General features: G+C 37.1%; 1 protein-coding gene across 1 annotated transcript in view; it reads right to left on the bottom strand.

The window, feature by feature from the left end:
- LOC117174117 (protein PTHB1) overlaps positions 1-23758 on the bottom strand; it is a 989848-nt gene that overhangs the window by 132938 nt on the left and 833152 nt on the right. Inside the window, exon 13 of the mRNA XM_033362889.1 lies at positions 17069-17236. Coding sequence (XP_033218780.1) covers positions 17069-17236 — 168 coding nt within the window. The remainder of the gene's footprint in view (positions 1-17068; positions 17237-23758) is intronic.

Raw genomic sequence — 23758 nt, 5'->3', positions numbered from 1 at the left:
AAAAGGGCTGCCACGTACTTGCCCTTATTACCTTGAAACCGGAGGAAACCGAGTTCGTGGGTCACATCCTTTTGTAGCACGAACAACCCTCGAAGCTCTTTGATTTTTATTGCCGGGGCCAGATAGGGCTATCCCGATCCGAGCCTCAACGGAAAATTCCGGGTGTCAGCTGGCAAGAAAACCAGCTCACGATTTCGCACAAGTAAAGGGGGTCAGAGAGAGGGAGAGAACACTAACTTTTTCGAACTTACGGGATTACATTCACTTATATTTGTCGGATTAACATTTGAATATGGAGTTTACTTGTTAATTTTCACAGCTAGTATTTATCGAATAATCAATGTGAGAACACTTTCGAAATGCAACGTTCGACTGCAATCATGAAGAGACATAGAGAAACATTCGCTTGTGAACCCGCCCGTTACACACAATGGCTGTCGAAGACACCAGCGCCATGCTCTCACGCCATCCGGCGTCTCTTCAATTTTGCTTCATCATTGGCCTGCAGGAGGAATGCGTTCGCCCAACTTATTATAGTGGGCTCCGGGGTCGATCGCTCCTCCAGGCCGTGAGATTAGAAGGGGTCTCCGACATTCCACTGCACTAACCCCTTTAACTCACGCCCGTCACAATTCGCGAGTTCACTACCCACGTGAGTCAAAAGTTGACGCGGAGCAGGCACTTAATAATGATGAAGTGAAAACCATGTTCCTTGTAGCCATCTGGCTAGCGTTGCTCCGCCGTTTTTTTAAATCGGAAATAGTCCTTACCGTCTTTTCCTCCAATTTCCGAACAGGATCCGTTTGCCCGCCTTCATCGACAAACTTTGTGTGGCGTCAACTGACTTCTTCTTCCTTTCTTCTATGGTCATCCAGCTGTTTTCCGCAGGGCCTTCCGAATTTTCTGTAAAGTCTCCGTTGATTAGCTTGTATCAACGGACGAGGTACAATGAGTGCCCTCCGTCAATTTGGAGTTGTTATTGGCTGTCTGACTGCTAGTTTTGAGATGGCCGCCTCAAGTCTCGGCCGATGAGCGGTGGCTGCTCATCGCGACCATGTAGGGTTCATTCCGTGTTACCCGATGGTCCGTCTGGTGCTGCCACTCGCCGTTCAGCGCGGAACTACTGGGCCGTCTTGCTTGCGCTTGAACGGTGATTTTGGTACCCCCCCCCCCTCTCTTAGTTGAATATGACCGATGGCCATTTTGGACTGATTAACGGTGCTGTCTGCCTGATCTTTATAAACTGTCAAACAGTTCATAATGTCGGTGTTTCTTCGTGGTTTTCCTTCTGTCTCTTACTGGATGCCGTATTCCACATAAATCTGTCTCAATCCTAAAAAATATTTACCTCCCCTTTTCAATCTCACAATCTCTCAATTAATCTCTCACATGCACACCCTTCTACACACTTCCACAATCCAGTCACCTCAAAAATCACCACAATATCAGACAAAATCAGCATCAACAATTCCCACTACTTTACACTTTCATGTCGGAAAAGAAAGCCACATCTTTTATTTCATTCCCAATAAGCGTAACAATTTTAATTTGACCAAGAAAACATTTCCGGCCTTCTTTCTTTTCTATATGATTTTAAAAAGTATAAAAAACTATGTTTTTAAATAGGAATTTTTTTAATATGGATGTTTTCAAAAAATCAATTTCAATTTGGATTTTCGAACAAAAGATTTAATATATAGTTATAATTGTCTTAAAGTACATAAAAGTAACTTTCCAAAATAGGGGAGAACGGGCCTGGTTGGCTAATGCGGCAGGTTGACCAATGTTTTATTTTTCAATAACAGAAATATTTATAGTGCCACTGCGAGGAATTGGAGTGTACTATATTGTATAAAGATATTAGCCATTCTTTTTTCGCATTGTGCATTCATGTATTAAAATGAAAACCGAAAAATTGTTTTCAACTGAGGTGACTTAAATTTTCACTTCGTGATTTTTTTGTTTTTTTATCAATAAATAATTTGATTTTAAACCAACTGATTATGGTTCTCAATTGTTCATGCCATGCGCTTGGAAATGAGGTACCGCTCAAATGAATTGTTTACATTCCTGAACCTACAAATTGATCCAATTTTTTTAAAAATGGCCACGGCTGGTTGGTCAAATTTTTTTCGGGGCAGGTTAGCCAATGCTTCCAGCACCGAATTAACAGATTTATATTTTCAGTCCGCGTACAGTTCTCAAAATGTATTTTCTTGGTTCTTGTTACAATGCGCACGTAATAAAGAACATCTGACCGAGGTAAAACACCTTATAGCATAATTTGACAAGCTGTTGAAAAAATAATGACCGAAAAAATCTAAGTGCAAATCTCAGACATCCCGTTTCGGATTTTGAACAGTCACTACAAAAAGCTTCGTTTTTTTTGAAACTCGATTTTTTTTGTTAACGTTGTACTATTTTTGTGCGAATTGCCCAACCAGCCCCACTCACTTGGTCCACCTGCCCAGTATACAGGGCAGGTTGGCCAATTCGTCACATCTTTGTAAGAAAAACGGTCATGCTTTGAAAAATTAATATGAATGCGTGGAAAAATTCAAAGTACAAGCCAAAGTGGAAACCAAATTCTATTCAATTTACAAGATAAGTCAACAAAATTTGTAAGTAAAAAGTTGGCCAACCAGTCCCGGTCTCCCCTACTATAATGAAGTCCAATCGGATCATCCTAAAAGAAGTTACACGAACATCGAGATAAAGAAGAGCGTAAAAAAGTGCAAACATCAGGCTACTGTATATTGACAACCGGTAAATACATGAATCTACGGTTTGGTGCATTAATGTAGGTCCACTAGGATCATAATTCAGCCAAGTTTCCACCCGATCTAAAAAAATTTAATTTTAGGTGGGAAAACTTGACGTATTCTGCCCCATATATTCTCTACAATGCCTGTGATAGGCCACAGCACCCTACCATATAGAATGGTCGCACATGATTGGCCAATCAAGTTTTTTTTTTAACCGGGAGCACGGAAAGCCACACTGGATTCGTATTATATCCATTGTCCCTATTAATGCTTATTATGGTGTTTATAGATTGTATTGTTTTGACATGATGCTCAGCTAGTGCAGGTTGCGTAAAATGTTTCAGCCTATCTTTGCTCTCATGTTCCTGTATACGTTGGCTCATTGCTCTCCCGGTGTTAGGATATTGTGTTCGTTGAGAATTCTTCCTATTTGTTCTGTGATATCTAGTATGTATGTAGGCTATGCTCACTTGTATTTTTCAGTGCATTCTCTTATTGCTTCATCAAATGGTTTGTTTTGTGTAATCGTTCTGAATTAGGATTTGTTTAAAGTTTTCTCATTATTTTTTTTATCTATATCTCTTATGAAGACAGCTCTGTACGTATATAAGGGAGTTAATAGACGATTTTTTTAGATGGGTGATAGGAGGAGGCATGTATGTATCTGCTTGCATGGGTGGGTTTTCTGTAAACTTTATTTCCCAATATGTTATCAGATATTTTGTAAACTAGTACGTCGAAGAAAGGCAATTCACCGTTTTGATTGAGTTCCATGGTTAACTGGATACACAGGCCCACAAAAAAAGTTGTTTGATCAAACAATTGACTACACTGTAAAAAATAAAAAAATTGTACCACTTAGAATGGTAAAATTACCGACAAAAATTGGTGCAATCTTACTACTCTGATTATAAGGTGAATGCTACTTGCATACGAGAAGTTCCAACCAATCTTGTAAATTTACCACTTTTAGACTGACAATATAGTAAGGCTTTGTAAAAGTACAGTTTCTGCTTGTGAATCTGTGACTTTCAGAATAGCTAATAAAGAGACCTACTTTCAGAGTGTTGAATTTACTGAAGCTGGTGAAAGTACAGAAAATGTTAAAAATTCCTTTTTCCAACGTAATCTCACGTCTTTAAATTTGATAATTGATAACGCAGCGTACTTGCACAGCTCTGAACGTAGTATAAGTACAAGTAATTGTGAAGTTTCAGAGTTGCGGAAAATAATGAAAAACTGGTAAAAATAAAACTATGTGGATAAAAGAGCGTGTTTCAGAGCGGTACAAATTATGGAAAAATTATTTGCAAAATTGATAAAAAATGTTAAACAAGAATTTTTTAAATTAAAAAACTGCTTTCTACTGTATTCCTTATTTGAACGGGAAATTTACAATTTCTAGTCAAATTACCATTATTCACATTTTTCATGTAGATGCTAAAATTAACATGATAAATAAAAACACGAATATTTTTGTTTAAAATATCATCACCTGAAATGCATAATGTATTTGTAATTTTACAGAATCTGTCTGGAAACTTAAATAACCTAAAAGTGGAATTCCATACTGAAAGTGGATATTCATTATTGTCAGTGAAAACGTTATTTTGGGATTAGGTAATAATCGGACCTACTCTGAAAGTGGTAAAATTACGCAAAATTTTTTTTCAGTGTAGTCTATGTGTATATTTTGAGACTCTGAATCCGAATCTGGTCTTAGAATTTCGCGTACACCTCTAAGTTTTCCCATAGATGCAGAAAATAGGGGAAAGCCTAGGGATATTCCGGACATTATTTTGATAATACTAGTATACGGAAGAATAAATGTACGAGTGTCATATTCTTTTGTGTTAGGAATCGTAAAGACCAAGTTCATAACTAGACCTCTGCTGTCCAACGGAAAAACCTAGTTAGTGACATTTGTCATGGAAACTGTTGTCCGATACATGCGCATGAGAAAATAAGCTCTATGGAAAAATTAACTTACTAGGTTTTTTCGTTGTACAGCAGACCTTCAATTTCCCTAGAATTATACAAGCTCGGGGAAACAGAAGGCACACTAGAGAATTTCTGTGTACAAATAAAGTCTGTACAAGTCACTACTCTTCAGAAAATAGCATTCATGTGTCTATTTTCTTGTATAATCGTTTTATCAAAATAACGTCAAGAATGTTGCTAGATTTTCACCAATTCCTGCATCTAGGGGAAAACTGTGACATGCGCGACCAATTCTGAGGCCAGATTCGAATTACGCAGCTCAAAATACACAAATATGGCCTATTGACTCATCTCGTGCAGACTACTTTTTTGGGCTTGTTTGACCAGAAAATCCCAAGGATTTTCCCTACTTTTTGCATCTAGGGAGAAAATGGTACGAGCTTGAAAAATACAGTGGTCAAATTTGAGATTAAGAGTAAAAAACTGCAAAGGATAGTTTATTTTTGTCATTTTTTGCCATATAAGTGTGTAAAAAATATAAGAAAGACTTTCAATTTCCCTAGATATATCCTAGCCAGGGAAAGAAAAAAAGCCAAGAGAAGAAAAACGTTGATTTTAAAAACCCCTCAGAAATATGATTACAGCTTTTTGAATTTGATCGAAAAGTTTAAAAATAGAATTTTGATCGTACAAAAAATAATTGAAAATAAAAAATTCCATTTTGCGGTTAAACTATGCAAGAGACGAAAGAAATTGAATTCACTATACTTGCGTGTCCTGAAAAGACTTACAAATTTGTCATTAATCACTTTTTGATAGGACGCATAGTTTTTGTTTTAAGTCGTGAAAAGCAACATTAAAAATACAAAATAAAATATTTGTGCAAACGACACACGATATGAAAAAATTAAATAGGCGAAAGTAGCTCTTCCAAAAAAAAGCGAAAACTCATTCAAATTTGTCGTGACAAATTTTTGGTAGGGCACGTAATTTTTCTTTTAATCGTAAGAAATAAGATTAAAAATAAAAAAATTGAATGTTCGGAAAAGCGACACAAGAGACAAACTACAATAAAAGACCAATGTTCGTTAATCAGAAAATATATACAGGTTTGTTATGAACTCTGTATATAAATATTTATTAAAAGCAAAAGAAATAATTTTTTTGGAAAAAGCACACAAGATGCAATAAAATTTTCTTTACAACAGTTTTCGGTTAAATGATATCAACATTAAATACAAAAGACTCAAATTTATGGAAAAACGACACAAGGTGCAATGAAATGTTTAATGAAGTTTTATTTTAATAGAATGCACATTTTTTAATGGTGAAAAGTAAGACAACGTAAATACTTCTGTTCCAATACTAATGCACATTATGAATAGTTATAATATAAATTTATTTAAATGATATACATTTTTGAGGACGGCTAAAAATTCAATTCAATGCAAAATAAGGAACAAATATTAAGGCAATCATTACAAATAAGATTTGTACTTTATTTTGTAATATCTAAATAAGCAGACATAGACCGAGATACAGAAATAACTATAATATACGTTTGAAATAAAAGAGTTAAACATGATGTAGATAAGTTCGAATTTTCGACGCAATAAAGTGCGAAGCAAAAGATACGTAATGAGAATTTGTTCGATAAACTCGAAGGAGCTTTAACTAAAGAGAATTCACAATCATCAAATAGCAGTTGTCGATGCTTTGACCTTTCATTTAAAAGGCTTGCGCACAAATGTGGGGTAAATACAAAGTGCCAGCACGTAGCGCGAGGTGAATGCATTATCGAGCGCAAAGCCCCAGACAAATACATTATCGAGCGTGAAACGCGAGGAACCAACAGTCGCGGGCCTCAGGAGCGTTCAAGCTTGCAAGCGAAGCTAGCCGCGCGCGTAGCGCGCTATGAGACTACAATCGCGCATTAGGTAAATTTTTTTGTAGGCCTGTTGTGTAAAGGTGTAATCGATTGATAACAGCGGAAAACTTTTGTAGTTTATCGAATTCCTGTCTCCGGATTTCCGTTCGTAAAAATGTTGGCTGTTACAGATGAAACTGGAGATCCTATTTCTGCTCCTGAGGTTGGTCCATGGAATTGGTTATTGGAAGAGAAGTAAGTATTATTGAGACTGCGTTGTGTCAAAGGTATGGGATCGAAGAGAAAAGTTGCGTGGGATTTAATAATATCAATTTTATAATAATATTATTATACAGAGTATCTTTTTGATAAAGTCAAAAGAAATTTCGACGTGAGCGATAAAATTTTCCGTAAAAGGTTTCAGTTGTTTGGCGAGGAAGCATGCTAGGTTCTAGGTTGGTGAGTTGATTGCGGTTACGATAGTTCTTATTATAATGTCGTTTTTGTCGATTTTTGGGAGTCCGTAAAGTCTTTAAGAGACGGTATTAGTAGATATTAATTTATATATTATTTTCCTTTTAAGTCCAGATTCTGGTAAAAGGGTGTTTGCTTTACTAAATTATGTCTTTGCGGGGTCTTTTGTAAGTTTTGTTATATGTGTCGACAGTTAGAAGGTCCATGATTTTTTTTGTTATAGCCTTCTCTAATCATTATCACTCTCGCACTGTATTTGTCTGCGGGTAATATTATTATGTCTTTATTTCGATTGAGCTCTTGAAGCGCATCAGTATTCATCAGTAATTTGAAGTCCACAATATATACGATTTTACCCGAAAAGACGAATACCATATGGCGAAGGACGGACAATATGGTGTTCAACTTTTATAGATCCGTCTAGTACACCAATTTTACTACGCAAATAATTAAATTGCTTCTTTAACGAAGGTTTGGAAAAATATCGGCTAATTGCTCTTTGCATTAAAAATAACTTACATCTATTATATTTCTTCGCGTTCGTAGATGGCTTTTACAAAGTGTAAACAAACATGTATGTGCATTGTTTCTCCATGATATTCTGGAGTATTTGTCAATTTTTTACTGATTTATTATCGACATACATAGAGACATTAGCACAATTTAAATCTAATTTACAAATAATTCGACGTATCCATATTGCATCTTTCGTTCCATTAGATAAAGCGATATAAAACCTGCTCGTCGATTTTCGCGTGGAGAGCATCACCAGCGTAATCTGCATCTCTATACACGTGCAAAATATGAGTACTCTTACAGTCTCCGTCAACTATGCCATAACCAATCTTTCCTTTTAAATACCGCAGTATCTTCTTGATTGCTGGCCAGTGTTCTGGACCGAAATTATTATAAAACTATCTAGCTTGATTAACTGCACATTCGATGTCAGTACGACTGACTTCATCTTGAAAAAAGAGAACCGACAGCCTCGCGATATGGTACATTTTGGATTTCCCTTTTCTCGTCTTCTTCTGTTGATCTTGGCATTAGGCTTAAGTAAAAACCAGGTTCACCTGGAACAGTTCACAGTTTTTAACTTTCCATGTGAAATCCACGTAGTATCTTCTGTTTGTACGCACTCTGACTAATTTTGATAGTGCGTTTTTCCCAATTGCGATTAATTTCAAAGGCGATAAACTGCTCAGCAGGTTCAGTAGAGATTTGAAAGGACGGTTTTTTAATTTTTCAATACTTTGTCAACTGCTGCTTCAGAAGCTGACATCAGCGGACCATAATCAACGTAGACAGCTAAATACACAATTGCTCCATTGACATTGCATGAAAAAACACAGTTATCACTTTCTGTTTATTGGTAGTCAAACTTGTCTAAAAATTCAACGAAGTATGTATTCCAACAACGAGGCGATTCCTTGAGGCCAAACAAACTTTTTCGAAGTCAACATATTGCTTCAAACTGCCTGTTGTCTTCAAATCGGGTAGGTTGATTCAAATAAAGCTCTTCTCTTAGTTTCTCATTGAGAAAGGCAGATTTGACATCAAATTGGGCTATTTATACATATCTTGCTGCTGCTATCTAGCCTGGCCTTGTATCGAATACCCTTACCAGAATTTTCGTTTTTATTGGATAACCACCTACAACAAATTGCATGCCTACTATCTAGGAGTCTCGCAAGTTGCTACGTATTGTTTTGGGAGAGTGAGTCCATTTCGTCCTCCACTGAAATGAAGCACTTGATTAACCTTGATCACGAAGTTGTCTTCCTTGTGCTAATTGATCATCTTCCTGTAGTGTCTCTACCTGTTCTTCTACTTGCTGCTGATATGCTGGTTCTGTTTGTAAAAATTCTACAGCTTCCATGCCTGGTTGACGTGGTCGCCCAAAACTAAGTTCCACTTGAACCACACGGGTAGCACGGGATCCAGTTGTAGATCTTGTTAATCTTCATACCCAAAATCAAGTGTCACTTGATCGGGCTGAAAATCTTGTAATGAAGGGTATAAATCAGCTGCACCCTCATAAAAAAATACATGCAAGTACACAGCAGACCCAAGTAAACGCATGTGCTTAACCTCAAGCTTTTCATGAAACCAACTCTCGTAAGGAGGCATTCTACAGGATGGCTTCGAGACAGTTCTATTCAAAACATAAGTAGCTGTTTTAACAGTTTCTGTCCATAATTCTTCTTGTAAGTTTCTGACGAGCAACATGGATCTGGCACTTTCACCAAGTGTATGAATCTCACGCGCTGCCCGATCACTGCGTTCATGAACACACAGTGTTCATAGTTCATAAACAATGTTCTTTTTTAACAGGAAAACTACCGAACTCATTCGACAAACATACTCTGCCATTATTTGAATATAGTACATTAACGTTGTTGCCGGTCTACTTCGTCACTAAGTCCTCATATTCTTTACATTTTTCAAAAACTTGTGTTTTATGACACAAAAAAATACGGAGTGATGTCCAGTGCAATCACCATCGCAGAGTAAGAAATACCTAGAACCGCTTGGTGGCTGAACATTGACTGTCCCGTAAACATCCGAATGAAGTTTGTTTCCAGGGCTCTCAGTTGTCAGTCTTTAGCTTGTTGGGTGTGGCTTACGAGCATGCTTTCCGAGCGAACACACCTCACAGAGAAAATCGGCTTTATCTGATTGCCCTCTGCCCTTAAAAAGCTTTCGAAATAGTTATCCATGACGTATCCCTTTCGCCGACAGAGCTCCACTTCATTTTTTAAACTCACAGTTATCACGATAACAATGAAACGAGACATTTTTTTCATTCATCGCTTCCACAGATATTAAATTCCGCTTGAGGTCAGGCCTAAGAATACATTGGTCAATTTTTTATCAAACTGCTGTCCATCGACCATTGCACTAATTTGGATGGTTCCGACACCTGTCACATCTAACACGATATCACTTACAATTTGAACGAAATGTATTTCCTTCACGGGCCCGAGTTCACTAAAAATTCCGGGATGACAGGTCATGTAATAGCATGCTCCTGAATCTGCTAACCACACAGATGGCTCCTCATCCGTCGTTTCTAAGAAAAAGGCTGAAATGTCACAACCATATGCCGATGTCGGCTTATCATTTACCTTCTTCTCTTTTTTTGTTCGTTTCCTATTCGCTTCTTACATCCATGATACCAGTGACTAGTCTCATTTAAATACTTACATAGAACTTACTTTTTCAATTCTTCAATCCGCTTAGAACATTTCTTCTTGTCCTTAGTATCATAAACCTTTTGATCACTGGCAGACGATTTTGACTGTTTATCAAGTTTTGGTTTAAAGCCGCCCCTTGCAGTACAAGTGATGACGACTCTTCTTCCGCAGCTGTCGTTCCTTTAACCTCACGAATAATCCTTGCAATTGAATTGTTCTTCCTCTAGTCAGCTTTCGCAGTGCACTACCACGTCATGGTAAATGCAGAGAAGTTAGACAGAAAACTGTTTAGCAGGTTTTACAATTCATAAAATTGTTATTAACAATTTTGCAATATCACAGATCTGTTTACTGACTCTTCATCCATATTTTTCATGCGACGAGCTGTGTTTCTCTCAAGCTCTGTATCTGCCCCCTTCACAAATTTTATCAGGCCTTGCGCTTGAATCGTAAACAACACACCAAATTTCCACACGGCAAAATTTGTACCGTTGAACGAAAGAAATAACTACACAAAGAGAAAAACGTGACTCGGCTTTACAGTTAAAAAGTCGCACCGCGCGCGCGTGCTAGACGCATAACCTATTGTATGCCTAAATTTTAAAAGAAAGGAGCACCAGAATTCCATTTAAACTGTATCGCGTATATTTTATTTGTTAAGTTACACTGCTTAATACGAAAAATTATATTCAAAAATATCTAGGAAAAAAAGGCAAATCACTATTAGATTGAAAAAGAAGCTCTCTAGGACTAAATAAATCTAAACAAAAAAACATTCTTCCACACGATTCTGAATTATGCAGCAAAAAAATATCTAAATTTATACCGACTAAACCCATCTCTCCAAGACTTTACGGACTCTCAAAAATCCACAAAAACAACGTTCCACTCAAACCGATCGTCACTGCATTAAACTCACCAGCTTACAGCCTAGAACGCTTCCTTACCAAAAAACTGAATCCTTTCACAGAAAATTCCATCACTCACGCACAAAACTCTTTTGAGTTTATGAAAAAGATACAACAGATTCACATTCAACTCGAAGACTTCATAGTGAGATTTGACGTAGTATCTCTCCTTATGAAAGTACCAATCTCTGATACAATTAATATAATTGAATCCTTCACAAACTGTAGCTATATACTTAGCTGTAGCTGTAGCTGGGTAAAATTCACCTTCCTCTTTATTAGTAGCAAAAATAACAGAATCCGTATTGAGAAAGGGTACACGGCGATCTTATTTTTTAAAATAATTATACGATTTTGAACGGGCCTGTGCTGTTCTATATGCGGCTAAAACTACATTAGTAATACATAGGCCCAAAGCTTAGGGTTTATGCATCCAAGATGCATCAATATTTTTCTGGTCTACTGACAAAATATTGGTAAGAACTTCATTTGGACCTTCAATAATACCAGCCAAAGCTTTTTGGATACCGAATATTCTGGTTTTTGCAATATTTGGGCATTAAATGAATTTACCATACGAAGAATTTAAGCAAACCAAGATTTTTTAATGTTCTTCAGATCGAGCTAAATACCTTCTAAATCAACAATTCTTTTTACATATGCTTTTCACGCTCATTGGTGGTACAATCATAAGGATATTCGCTAGACTCATGTTTGAGTGAAAAAAATCCATTTATATACTCTACAAAAAGGCCGCCAATATATAGGGCTGGATCATACTGAGTTTTCTTATACTATCAATCCTCAAATATTGGTTTGATTTTTACCCTTTTCCGGCAGTCACTTTGAGCTCATCAGAAGCCCATATTTTCCATATTTCTTTCTCAATGAAACTGTCTACATGTGGACAATCTTTCTGTTACTACACTTCACAGTAAGTCCTGCACAGAAGGAATATCGGGTTTTCCGTGCATACGGATAAGAAGAACAGGCAGATAACTATTTCTGAATGGTGATACACTGACTGGACAAGGCCCTTGAAATTCAATCAATAATTAATTGGACCAGTTAATTCCTTGCGCTAATCACTGATATAAACTTTTGGGTGACCTATTTTTTAAGGACCCCTATTATATTATTTTAATTTGTTTGATTACAATGAGGACAATCGTGCCAGTAACAAACGTGAAACTGATAAAAGTTTTTTTTCTAAACGTATCCTCATAATAACTGTCAGCTAATACACCATCAGGTGGTTGGTATTCCAAAGCTCAGCTAGCATGGATTCTTTCTAATCCTAACACACGATTTATAGTCAAAAACCATTCGATCAGGCTGCCGAGAACCGTTTCGGGTCCTGGGGTTCTATATTATCGTGGGCCCCCTTTGTCTCCTTTACTGAGCAGCCTTATGACAGATTTTTAATTGCCGCTGCCTCGTTACCAAGTAGACCATAGACAGAAATTTTCTCAGCACTAGCCACTGTTACGGGGTTGTCCAAGAGTTGCGGAGGGCAATTAGCAAATTTGAAAACAAATAATTAAGATTCGTCCTTTGAAGCGTATTAAGAAACTGTAAAGTATTCAGATTGTCCTCGCTCAAATTTGCTTACAAAGTTTGTGCATGGCTTTTAACCGCAGTTTCATCCCGAATCACATGATTCAGGAGAACCTAGTACATTTTTCTTCTGATTTTTACATTGAATGCTACATTTTCAGCTCAAAATTCTTTCTTGTGGACCTCGGCTGCTGGTTATTTGATGTTAGCGACGTTTCATGAAGTAACTCTAGGTCGATCAGCGAGTTCGATAGATTGAATGCAGAGAGCAGTCTACATTCTTCTTTAGTATTTGCCATCATTGTGGACTGGAACTAAATATTGTGTAAAATTTTGCTGAGACTCTAAAAAATGCGGAGGCAACAAGAGAAGTCTCAGCTGCTCATTACGCCGCTAAGGTAAATAGAACTCCTCTACATAGGCATCTTTTATATTACTCCCGTTGTTATATGCCAGCCCTTGGCAATCTGCCTAAGGGATTTAAACGTCTTCAGCAATAGCATTATAAGCTCAGCAGTGGCTTCCCTATTTTTTTAGTACAGTCAGCAAAGGCCAATAGTCGCTATTTTTCATTATAGGTTTCTCCATCTTAATTGTTGAAATCCACAATCAGTGAAAGATACTTTGCTTTCATGCGTTTTTGGAGATTTTAATTCATTACTTCATTTGGACAAACAAACATAAATTAATTCTGAATATCTGATGAAAAGTAATGCACCTGTAATATTTTCTCGATATTTTTGAGAGTATTCCTTTTTTCAATTTCATGCAGCGTAATAGCCTTTAGGTGATACATAAGCTGATTTAGAGCATACGAAAGTTTACTGTAAGTTCTGCAGGTAAACGATAAAAGCCTTCCTTCGTTCTGCTGCATACTAACCAGTCTCTAAATACAATCTCACCATTCTCTAGCTTTTTTCCTCATACAATCTTTTGAAAAAAATTGATGCAAACTTTTACGCAAGTTTTTTATGTCAATTTCAATTTAAAAAGTAGGTGGTCCTATATCAAAATATCATTCAATAAACGGGGGTCATGAAGGTAAGTGGCGAGAAGTAGAAGGTGTAGTTAAATTATCACCTGAAGTATCCTTGGAAGCTGTTTCTAATAGAGTAAAGCTTGAAGAGTGGAGAGTATCTTAATGGGGTACCGAAGGACATGATATTGAAGAAAGCTCTGATGAAGCTTTGGCTTCAGAACCAGAAAACTTAATAAAATTGTTCTAAGCAAGTTATCCTTGTGATGCATCCTTTTAATGGTCTTCTTTGGGCATCCTCTTCTGTGCTCATGATGACTACATACCAAAGACTAAATGCTGAATGGGATTCCGACTCGTTCATACATTCTTCTCAAAACCTTCGGTGTTACACACAGATTAGGTTTGAAAATATTTGTTAACTCGTCACCGTTAAGTGCTTCACATTGAGGTGTTCCTAGATGATATAAAACTTAGGCCACTTTTTAAGTTTTCAGCCTTCTTCTTCCATTATTTTGCATTTCAAGGGGGATCACAAAAACAAAGATGATTGATTGGACGTCTCTTGCTCGTCACAGAATCACAGAAGCAAGATTTATGTACCTGCCTTTTCTTGGATTTATCAGAGTTAAGTAACTTTCAGTGACCATTGCAGATCTGCAATACCGAACAAATACTTTTATCAGTAGAGTGTACATTAAGAAATCAATGTTTTCTGGAGCACTCGGCATCATAAAAGTAACGTCCGCAGTCTACAGATTTAATATTGCCTTTTTTATTAATGATATTAGCCTTACATGGCAGTGAACTATAATCAGCGTCACATTTCATTGTTTAATTTCACTGCCTGTTTTTTTATTTCTGAACTGTCCATGTGAATATCTCTATCTATTTCTTTTCCAAAATCTTTCCCATATAATACTGTCAATGCTCTTTGAGCTTTTGCCAGATAGTTTTTTCTTGTTAGCTTTTCTGCTGCCTTAATCTGGGCTTCAAGCCAATCTCTATCGCTTATTCTTCTCTACCTTTTTTTTAAATTTTTGTCATCTTGATCGGACGGACTATTTGCGATTGCAATCGCTACTATAAAAGCTTACAGTAGACATGTATTATTTTTGTTTGGTGTAATGTAAATTGATCTTTTAGAAACGTTGGTAACTAGTTTCACACGGCCTTTTCTTTCTACCACACGTAACCGTGTTATCTCTATGATAAAAGTGTCATCAGCATTAAAACAAATGGCACATTACACTATTGACTTTACTAATTTTCGCAAGTCTTTGAAATGTAAATCTTTAAGGGACAACAAGCTTTTTAAGCAACTCATTTTCCAAACCCATCTGGCCTAATCAGGAGGTACACTTTTAAATGTTATTTTTTGCCAATTTGTGTAAAAATTTCTAATGTTTTAATCACATTCATCAATTTTAATGACTAAAATTTTGTACCATTCGTACCATTAAGGGAGCATGTACGGGAAGTCTTACTTTTCTTTATTCCATAGATTAATTCAAAAGGAATGAATTTAGTGCCTTGTTGAATTGCAGAGTTATAACCGAAGATCGAAAATTTAAGTAATTTAGCTGAATGAAAATAATATTCGGAATAATATCTATATAATCGACCAATACGTCACTACTTCACTCTGAAGATCCATTTGATTGAAGTCTACATACTAAAGTAGTTATTTGGTTGCTTATTTTTTGTCTCATAATTTTCCAAAAAGGTCTCTTATGAAAGCTCTTCCCTGAGTTTTTAAAATGGCTTTTAATGTTCGTTTTTTAAGCAAATGAGCGTTGAGCTTTTTTTAAAGCTCTTTTTAGAGTAGTTGTGGTGTTGAATTTGGCTAAATAGGGAAAGTGATGTTTGTGTGGCAAGGGATCAGGGGAGTTTGAAGTTAAGAGTGTGGGCTTTCGAGGGAGCCAAGGGTGGTTTTCTTAGTGCTAGGAGATGCTAGTGGAGTCAAAAGGGTGTCTCTAAGAGCAACATTCTTGAGAGACATTTGCAGGTTGCACAAGGTACTTTTTGCATGAAAAGGTCCTAGTAACCGACGGAAGACTGGGAGGTGGCCATCCATCCATCCATCCATCCATCCATCCATCCATCCATCCATCCATCCATCCATCCATCCATCCATCCATCCACCCACCCACCCACCCACCCACCCATAGTATGTAAGCTATCGTACTTCGGCTGTGTATTTGAAGTTCCTTAACTTTCTTCACAGTATTTTCATGTAGTCGCGTTCAAATGGCAAGCGTCAATGGTTTTACAAAAAGTTTGGTCAAGTAGCTTCTTATTAAGAACCTATTATTGACGTACCTGGACAATATAAATTCTTCAATCCTTTTTGAATTCTCAATAGTAGTCGAGATGCAAGATAATAATTAAGCTAAGTTAACGGAAAATTGGCTTATCAATAGTGAAATATTGGCACCATTGGAAAAGATTGATTCTCACCTACTATCGACGTTAAAAGGTCGCTAAAGGTGGATCACTATAGGTGAATCCTTGGTGGTTAAAAAATCCTGATAAGTTGAAACGGTTTTACTACTCAAAGTTTGAGAATAAAAATGATCGCGGTGATCATTCAGATAACTCTTCGTAGCCAAGTAGTTTTAAAATATTACCGTAGCTTCTAAATATAGAGCAAAGGGTCTATAACGTTGTGTGGTCTTATACTAATCTCAAAATTTTGGTTTGTGCTTTTTTTGTCCAACTCACGTCCAAACGAATGTATGCCGATATCAAAAGTAAATACTTTAGGAGCCTAAATAGAAGAAAATGAAGAAAATTCGTATATTGTTAAACGTTTATAAATAGAAAACGAAAATTATAAACATTTATGGATTTGCAAACGTTCCTTAGTCTCGTGAGTAAGTTAGTGTGAACTACATTCCGGCTTTGTCTATTCTACTAAAAGAGAATCGTCAATGTGACCGGATTTGTAGTGAGCACTATGTTCCTCTGAGTAGTCACAGGGACTAAACAAGCGCGTAGTAAATCCAACCGCTGGCTTAATCTGTCTATGAGAACTACCAGAATATTTTCTGTCTGCAGGGTTCGAATTATTTAAGATGAAAAGGTCTATACTGTCTATTCAGTTTAAACTATTGCGTGTGCATCACACTGAGTTAGACCTTAAAGTGTGTGTGTGTGTGTGTGTGTGTGTGTGTGTGTGTGTGTGTGTCAGTGAAACTGTAACCTAAGCGAGATTATATAAAAGCAGCGAATCACCTGACATCCACTAACCAATAATGACACCAAACGTACCAAACGTAAACAGCACAAGAGAAAACTCCGTGATTAAGAAGATATTAATTAGGGTGATTTCATTCAATTCGTTAAATACAGTTCTTTTATGCCAACATTTATATACTTACCATTTCAGCGTCTATAAAATTTTCTACCATCGCGAAAGTTTTTTGGCATGATATGTTCAAAACCATCAATAATTCAGTATCTGTTGACAGCTGGAAATTTCGTTCTTTAATGTGTAACATTTTCCTTATAATATTTCTCAATTGTGAAGTTAACAGCCTCATCTCCTTCTGTGAACAGACAAAATAGTTTGAATGGAAATTAGTTTAATAAAAAGTTGTCTTTAGTTATCAACCTTATACTGGAATTAAACTGAATAAAAAGTAACCCCTCTGAATACACTGAATTTGAACAATCTCTCTTTTTAAATTTGGCAATTGTATTCACGTAATTTTAACTTAAATCTAAACCTATAAAAATATTTACAATAAAGAAATATGGAAGAATCAGTAAAATGCAGTCCTTTCGAATCAAAGTAAATTTGCATCTTATATGACTTTCATGACGAAAATCAATTTCTTTAGTAGAATAAACGAATAGAGCAGAATTATATGGAATCATTTGAAATGAATGGATTAAGAACAGAATAATTTTAGAGTAATTGGAATGAAAACGCATTTTAGTAGATTTTTTATGTCTTTTGCTAGCAAAGTTACATAATATTTCATTTAAAATAGCAGAGCTCAGCTTTTATCAAAATACGTGATCGCCATCTTGTTTTTTTTTTAATTTTTATTGTCCACCATCAGCATAAAATTTTTTCAGATAAACTTAATCATCTAGTGAATTTTAGAACAATTTCATTGAAACGTATAAAATTAAAATTAAAATTTTGTATTTCTGGGGTCATTGGGTAATTTCTGAAGTCGAACTATTTTTCCAGCAAAATTTGAAAATACTCAATAGAAAACTGCAGAAGTGAGCATTTTACAATAATTAATTTGGTCTGAGGTTTGCGGACGGTTGACTTGCATATAGCGAGTAGGAGGAAAGGATTTCCGAATAAAGTAAGTAAGCACCATCATTATGTCTACAGCGGAGAGAGACGTGGTTCAGAGAACACCGACAGTTTATTTCTGAACAATCTCAACTCTTCCAATATCCTCCAGTTACTGTCGACCATGGAGGTGAAAAAATATTAAGAGGTATGAAGAACTATTCCGCTCCGGGACCAGATGGTATCAAGACCTTCTGGTGGAAGAAGTTTCATTTAACCCATCAGCATCAGGCTATTTTCTCCATCTGGCCAATCACTTGTTTGAAGATACTGTATAAGATCTTTATAGCTATCATAAATGATATGATTGTACGGACAAGCGGGCCTGTGTGGCAAGAAATGTATGAACAATGCGGCTCAAAAAAAGGCGTAGCAGTATTTTGGGAGAATCTGATCATCAATAGATGTATCTACAAAGATGCAGCATCCTACCAGCGTGACCTATCGATGGCCTGGATTGATTACTGGAAAGCTTTCGATTCGACCTTCCATAGACTTATCACCTGACTTTTTAAAATCTTAAAGGTTTATCCGCAAATCGTGAAGTGCATAGAGATTGATGCCGCTTTGGAAAACCAGATTTACTATCTCATCTGGAACAAATAGTGCGACAACTAACAAGGTCACTTTTCAGAGAGGTGTCTTTCAGGGCGACACCATGAGCTCACTCCTCTTTTGCCTCAAATTATTTCCACTATCTCTAGCACCTCGCCATTTCCAGGGCTACTTTTGCGGAAAACCTGCAAATTGAAAGCACAAGGTCATTCATGTATATCACATGTATATTCTTAAGATATGTGCTAAAAATAAAGAGCAACTTCATCTAGCTCTAGGAATTTTCGCGCGATACACTAAGGAAATAGAAATGGAATTTGGGTCAGAAAAATGCGGCAAGGTTTATTTTAAGCACAGAAATTTTAATAGCATCCCTGTAGACCCTAAGCTCGGCTATAGAAGCGCTATACGACACTTTTGCACTGAAAAGACTCATATATACGTGTGCGTCCCACAGAGCCGCATTCAGGATGTGATAACTATAAAGAATACTTTTAAATATCTTAAAGAATACTGCACGAAGAAGTAGGCAAAGGAGCGTTTCTAGACAAAGGAGCGTGGGGGGGGGGGCTGCTAAAACACTCGGGCTTATCTTCATTATCGGGGGTGAGCAAAATGCATCAAATCTTATCTATCTTGAGTATTCACAATTGAAAGTCCGGATTTAAAAAGCACAGGAGAAAAACTTCCGTGAACAGCTGTTCGATTAGGGGATGCACGGTATCCACCACAGAAATGTGGAGGATCAGTCAATGTCACTAATAGTGTACACTAATAGTGCTAATAAGTGCACTAATAGTGCTTTATTACCATCTATGTCACTCTTACGGCATGAAACTTAAAATCGCTCCGCAAAACGGTCCTAGAAAAATAGAGTCAGTTTTTGAGAATGAGAAGTGCCGCATACACCAGAACTTTATATTTTCGACAATTGTTTCTGTTTTACACTCAAGGCGTGATATAGTTCTCCTTGACTTTGAAAAGCGAACCATGTTTGTTAACGAATTTTCGACACCAGCTGGCAAAAAGATCATAGCCAACTAGAATGAAAAGAAAGATAGGTAGAGACCTTCTAAGGGAGTTGCGACGATTGTTCCCAGAATATTCTATTAAACTAATCGCCCTTGTCATCGGCGCTCATGGAGGTGCCAAGCTTTCACTGGTTAATAGTCTGAAAAGCATCCGTGCGTGTCAAGAATATGCTGAAGCATTCGCGGGGAAAATGCAAAAGGCGGTCGTCCTTGAATCGATCCGTGTCCCTTAGAGTGCACGAAACTTTTTCAATATCATCGTGCACCCTAAGGACACGGAGCGACCCCAGGACGACCGCCTTCTTGCAATATAGGAGTGTTACATATATGATAAAACGTGATCATAGACGTGCTATTCTACGTGACGTCTTCACTTTCTGTCTTTTCTTTTCTTAATTACTACTTGAATTTGCCGTTTAAAGAAAACGATTTTCTTATCTCTAAAAAAGTCACTTGAATAAACTTCCTTCTGATAAAAATTAAAGAAGATGAACTAAAGGAACATCACAATTATATTAAAAATTTTCATAACGAATTCATTTAAACAAATAATCCAGTGTATCAGTTTGTTGCAAAGAAAAATATTTTGTATTAAAAACGTCAGCGGTAGGACGGATTGAATTAAATAGTATTCGAAAACTTCCCGCTTAATGATGTATTGAAAATTATTCAATGCTTTTCAATACCGTTTTTGTCCTCTTGTTGTAAATTCACATATCAGTAGATATGAGCTTTAAAACTTAATCCCTTTTTGTATACCCTAGGCAAACATATTTTTCTGAACACTTTTGGATTTTCCATATCAACCATGAAGAATAACATTTTTTTCCCTTTAAATTTGCATATTTCGCTCTCCTTATTTACTGTTTTTTGAATAAAAAGGTCAAGAGCATTAAAACATACAGTTATTAGTCATTTCACGCTGTCAAAATTGATCACCAAATATATAACTTTAATGGAAACTAATTTCTTCAATTTGGTTATCATTATATCATATTTTTTCAGTTGAGGACTTATAAATAAAGCCCAGTCTTCCTATAAGCGTCCGCGGCTAATACCTAATACTTATATATTATAATAAATGATTGTAAATAGAAAAGTAAGCAGATATACTACTTACTTTCCTATTTACAATCTTTTATTTTCCCTCCTCTTCCTCCTTCCCTTTCGTCCTCTTTATCTTAACCAACGCCCCCTTCACCTATTCTACTGCCCTTTTGTCCCCCTTTCATGTATCGATACCACCATGCTTTTCCCACTTTTATCTACCTCTTCACACTTCTCCAACTAGTGTTGCACTCTTGCATCTAACTTCTCGTACAATTCACATATCCTTCCCTTCCAACAGGGTCAAGACCTATTAACATCCTCCAAGCCCCCACACCTTACCCTCCCTCTATGCTCCTGACTTCCTTTCTCTCCTTTCTCAAACAGGTATTGCGCTCTCTTCCTTGGCATAATCCACACACACTTACTGTTAAACCTTGACTCTCTTATTTTATCTTCCCCTGCTGCCTTTTCTCTCTTCATGCCGTTTTTACTTACCATCTCATATACCTTGGACTTTTCCGGATTCAACTTTAAGATATTCTTATCCAGGTATCTTTTTACCCACTCTATCAGACATCGCTTCTCTCTCCTTTCCACAATCGGCTCCCATATCCTTCCCATTTTTAGCGAACTGCCCTCCCTAAAGCTTGTCTGCGTCTCCGGCAATATTCGTTTCTCCTGGACCTCCTTCCGCAGCCCATACGCCAACACCATCGCGTAAATTTTTTTACGCCGTATTCATTAGCGTAATCCCTCTATAATTTACTTGCGTCTCATTATTCCCTTTTTCATACAGTAGCACGATCAACTGCTTCCCCCACCCTCATGGGATCCTCCCCTTTCCATACTTTTTTTAACTAACTCCTTCAGCTTCTTCCTAACCTCGTATGTAATAAGCAGCCACGCTTTCATCTCTAACCCGTCCAGACCTGCTGACTGAGACCTTCTCAACTCCTTATCTGCTTTTCTATCTCCTCATCAGTCAGCTCCTCCCTACCTACCTCCTTCGTTCTTCTAATCCCCTCATCTCGCTTCCGTGAGTCTAAGCCCTAAAATGGTTCTTTAAAAAATCCTCCTGTTCCTTACTCCGTATCTTTCAACTCATCCCTACCCGACGTTTCCTAAACGTATGAATAATCTTCACGACTTCCCCTTCTGTCTTAACACCTCTCAACTCCTCTTCCAAATTGTTCTTTTCTCACTTTCTCTTTAAGATCCTCCCATATATCTTCCACTGACTTCCTTTCAAAGTTTATGTTTTCTAACCTTGCCTTCCTCCACCCTTTTCTTTTATCCAAAATCGCAATAGCTGATATTCTGATTCTACCCTTCCTTAACCTGCGAATTTCTCTGCTTCCTCCCATTCTTGCATATTCATGATCACATAGTCTATTATCGATGCCCCATCCTATTCATATATGTGTATTTTCACTCTTTGTACCCTGTTACTACACCATTTATCACTGGCTAGCCTTTATCATCCATTCAGTTTCTTTGAATCCCCCCTCTCTATTTAACTCTATTCACTTATTAACTTCCCCACTGCCTCTTTTTCGGAATGCCCTTCCATTTGTTTGGTTGGTGACCTCAGTGTTCTACTGCTCCTCTTGAAAGGACTTTCCACAGCGCTTTTTACCGAGCTCTCTTGACTATCTCCTTGCTCTTCTACCGGTAACGAAGACCTCTTCATACACCACCTACAGCAGTCGACATATGTCACTGCACTCTTTTACTGCTTACGCCTATCGCCCTGCAGGTTCCTCTATTTTATTTAATTTCTCTTTATGAACCCTCACAGGTACCCCTTTCCCTCCCTCAACTTCCCCTAACCATACAAGAACCACCCTTGACCTGCCTCTCGCTACCTCACCTTCTCGCTAAGAATCTATTTCTGCACTCCCTAACTCATTCCACATACACTTACTCAACACATAGGTTACACACTCACACTCCACTCACATCTTTTACTCGACCAATCGGCTTGAAAGGCATTGGTATTTAGCATGGCATTTACTAAGAAAAAATTTAATAAATTAAAAATGTATAATGTTTTTAACCATTTTTTCATTTATTAAGGCCGATGTTCAGACGACAAGTTGCTTTACCATAGTATTTGTTTAAATCAATTAATTTGGTTTATTACTCACTCACAAGCAAAGCATTTAATTTTGTAAGAAAAATTTAATAGCAATAGTTTCTAATAAGAGTCTTATTGTGAGAGAATAGCTTAATTGTGGGATAATTCACATTAAAACCACGAAGAATCCAAAGAGAAATTAATGATCAATTTTCAAATCGTGTCGCAACAATTTTATGTGGGAGAACTCAACGTGGATTTACACACATCATTGAGAAAACGGGATTCAGTTGCATGAGCAAAAAATTGACATTTTTACATGTTGCTCGAATTATCGGATAATGTTCCGGAAGCTAAATTCTACGATGGCATTCATGTGACGCTCAAAAGGGTTATGGGTATGATGAACATTATTATGTGAAAAGTCACAGAGATACTATATGGCCCACCATACGAGACTTTCCAATGGAAAGGGATTTGACTAATATTACTTCTTTAAAAAAAAACATTATTTCTGTGACAAGTTACAGGGATGCCTTCCCGCCCCAACGAGACGTACTTAAAGGGTAAGTATTTAACCAACATTATATCCGTGCTCAATGTTAAGGATGGCTTTCCGCCCCCATCATGGTTTGGAAAGGGTATATAGGTTTGACCAACATCATTTCTGTCACAAATCACAGGGTTGGTTTCACACTTCAACGACACTTTAAAAAAGGGTAGAGGCTTCACCTACGCTTCATCTGCAATCGTTCAGAGGGCGCGTTTACGCCCCCCCCCCCCATAAAACGTTTGTAAGGGGTATGGGTTTGACCAACATCATTTCTGTGACAAGTCACAGCGGTGCCTTACCGCCAGCAAGATATATTTAAATAGGGTAGATATTTGACCAACATTATATCTGTGATAACTAATAATAGTTCCCCCCCATGAGACGATAAAAAAAGGAATGGGTTTGAACAACATAATGTCTGTGACAAGTCACAGGTTTGCATTCTCCACCATGAGACGTTGAAAAAGAGCATGGGTTGACCAACATTAT

This window comes from Belonocnema kinseyi, chromosome 6, assembly GCF_010883055.1.
Source record: "Belonocnema kinseyi isolate 2016_QV_RU_SX_M_011 chromosome 6, B_treatae_v1, whole genome shotgun sequence".
Taxonomy (NCBI): domain Eukaryota; kingdom Metazoa; phylum Arthropoda; class Insecta; order Hymenoptera; family Cynipidae; genus Belonocnema; species Belonocnema kinseyi.
Note: the sequence above shows the minus strand (reverse complement) of the source record. Positions and strands in the feature narration are given on the sequence as shown.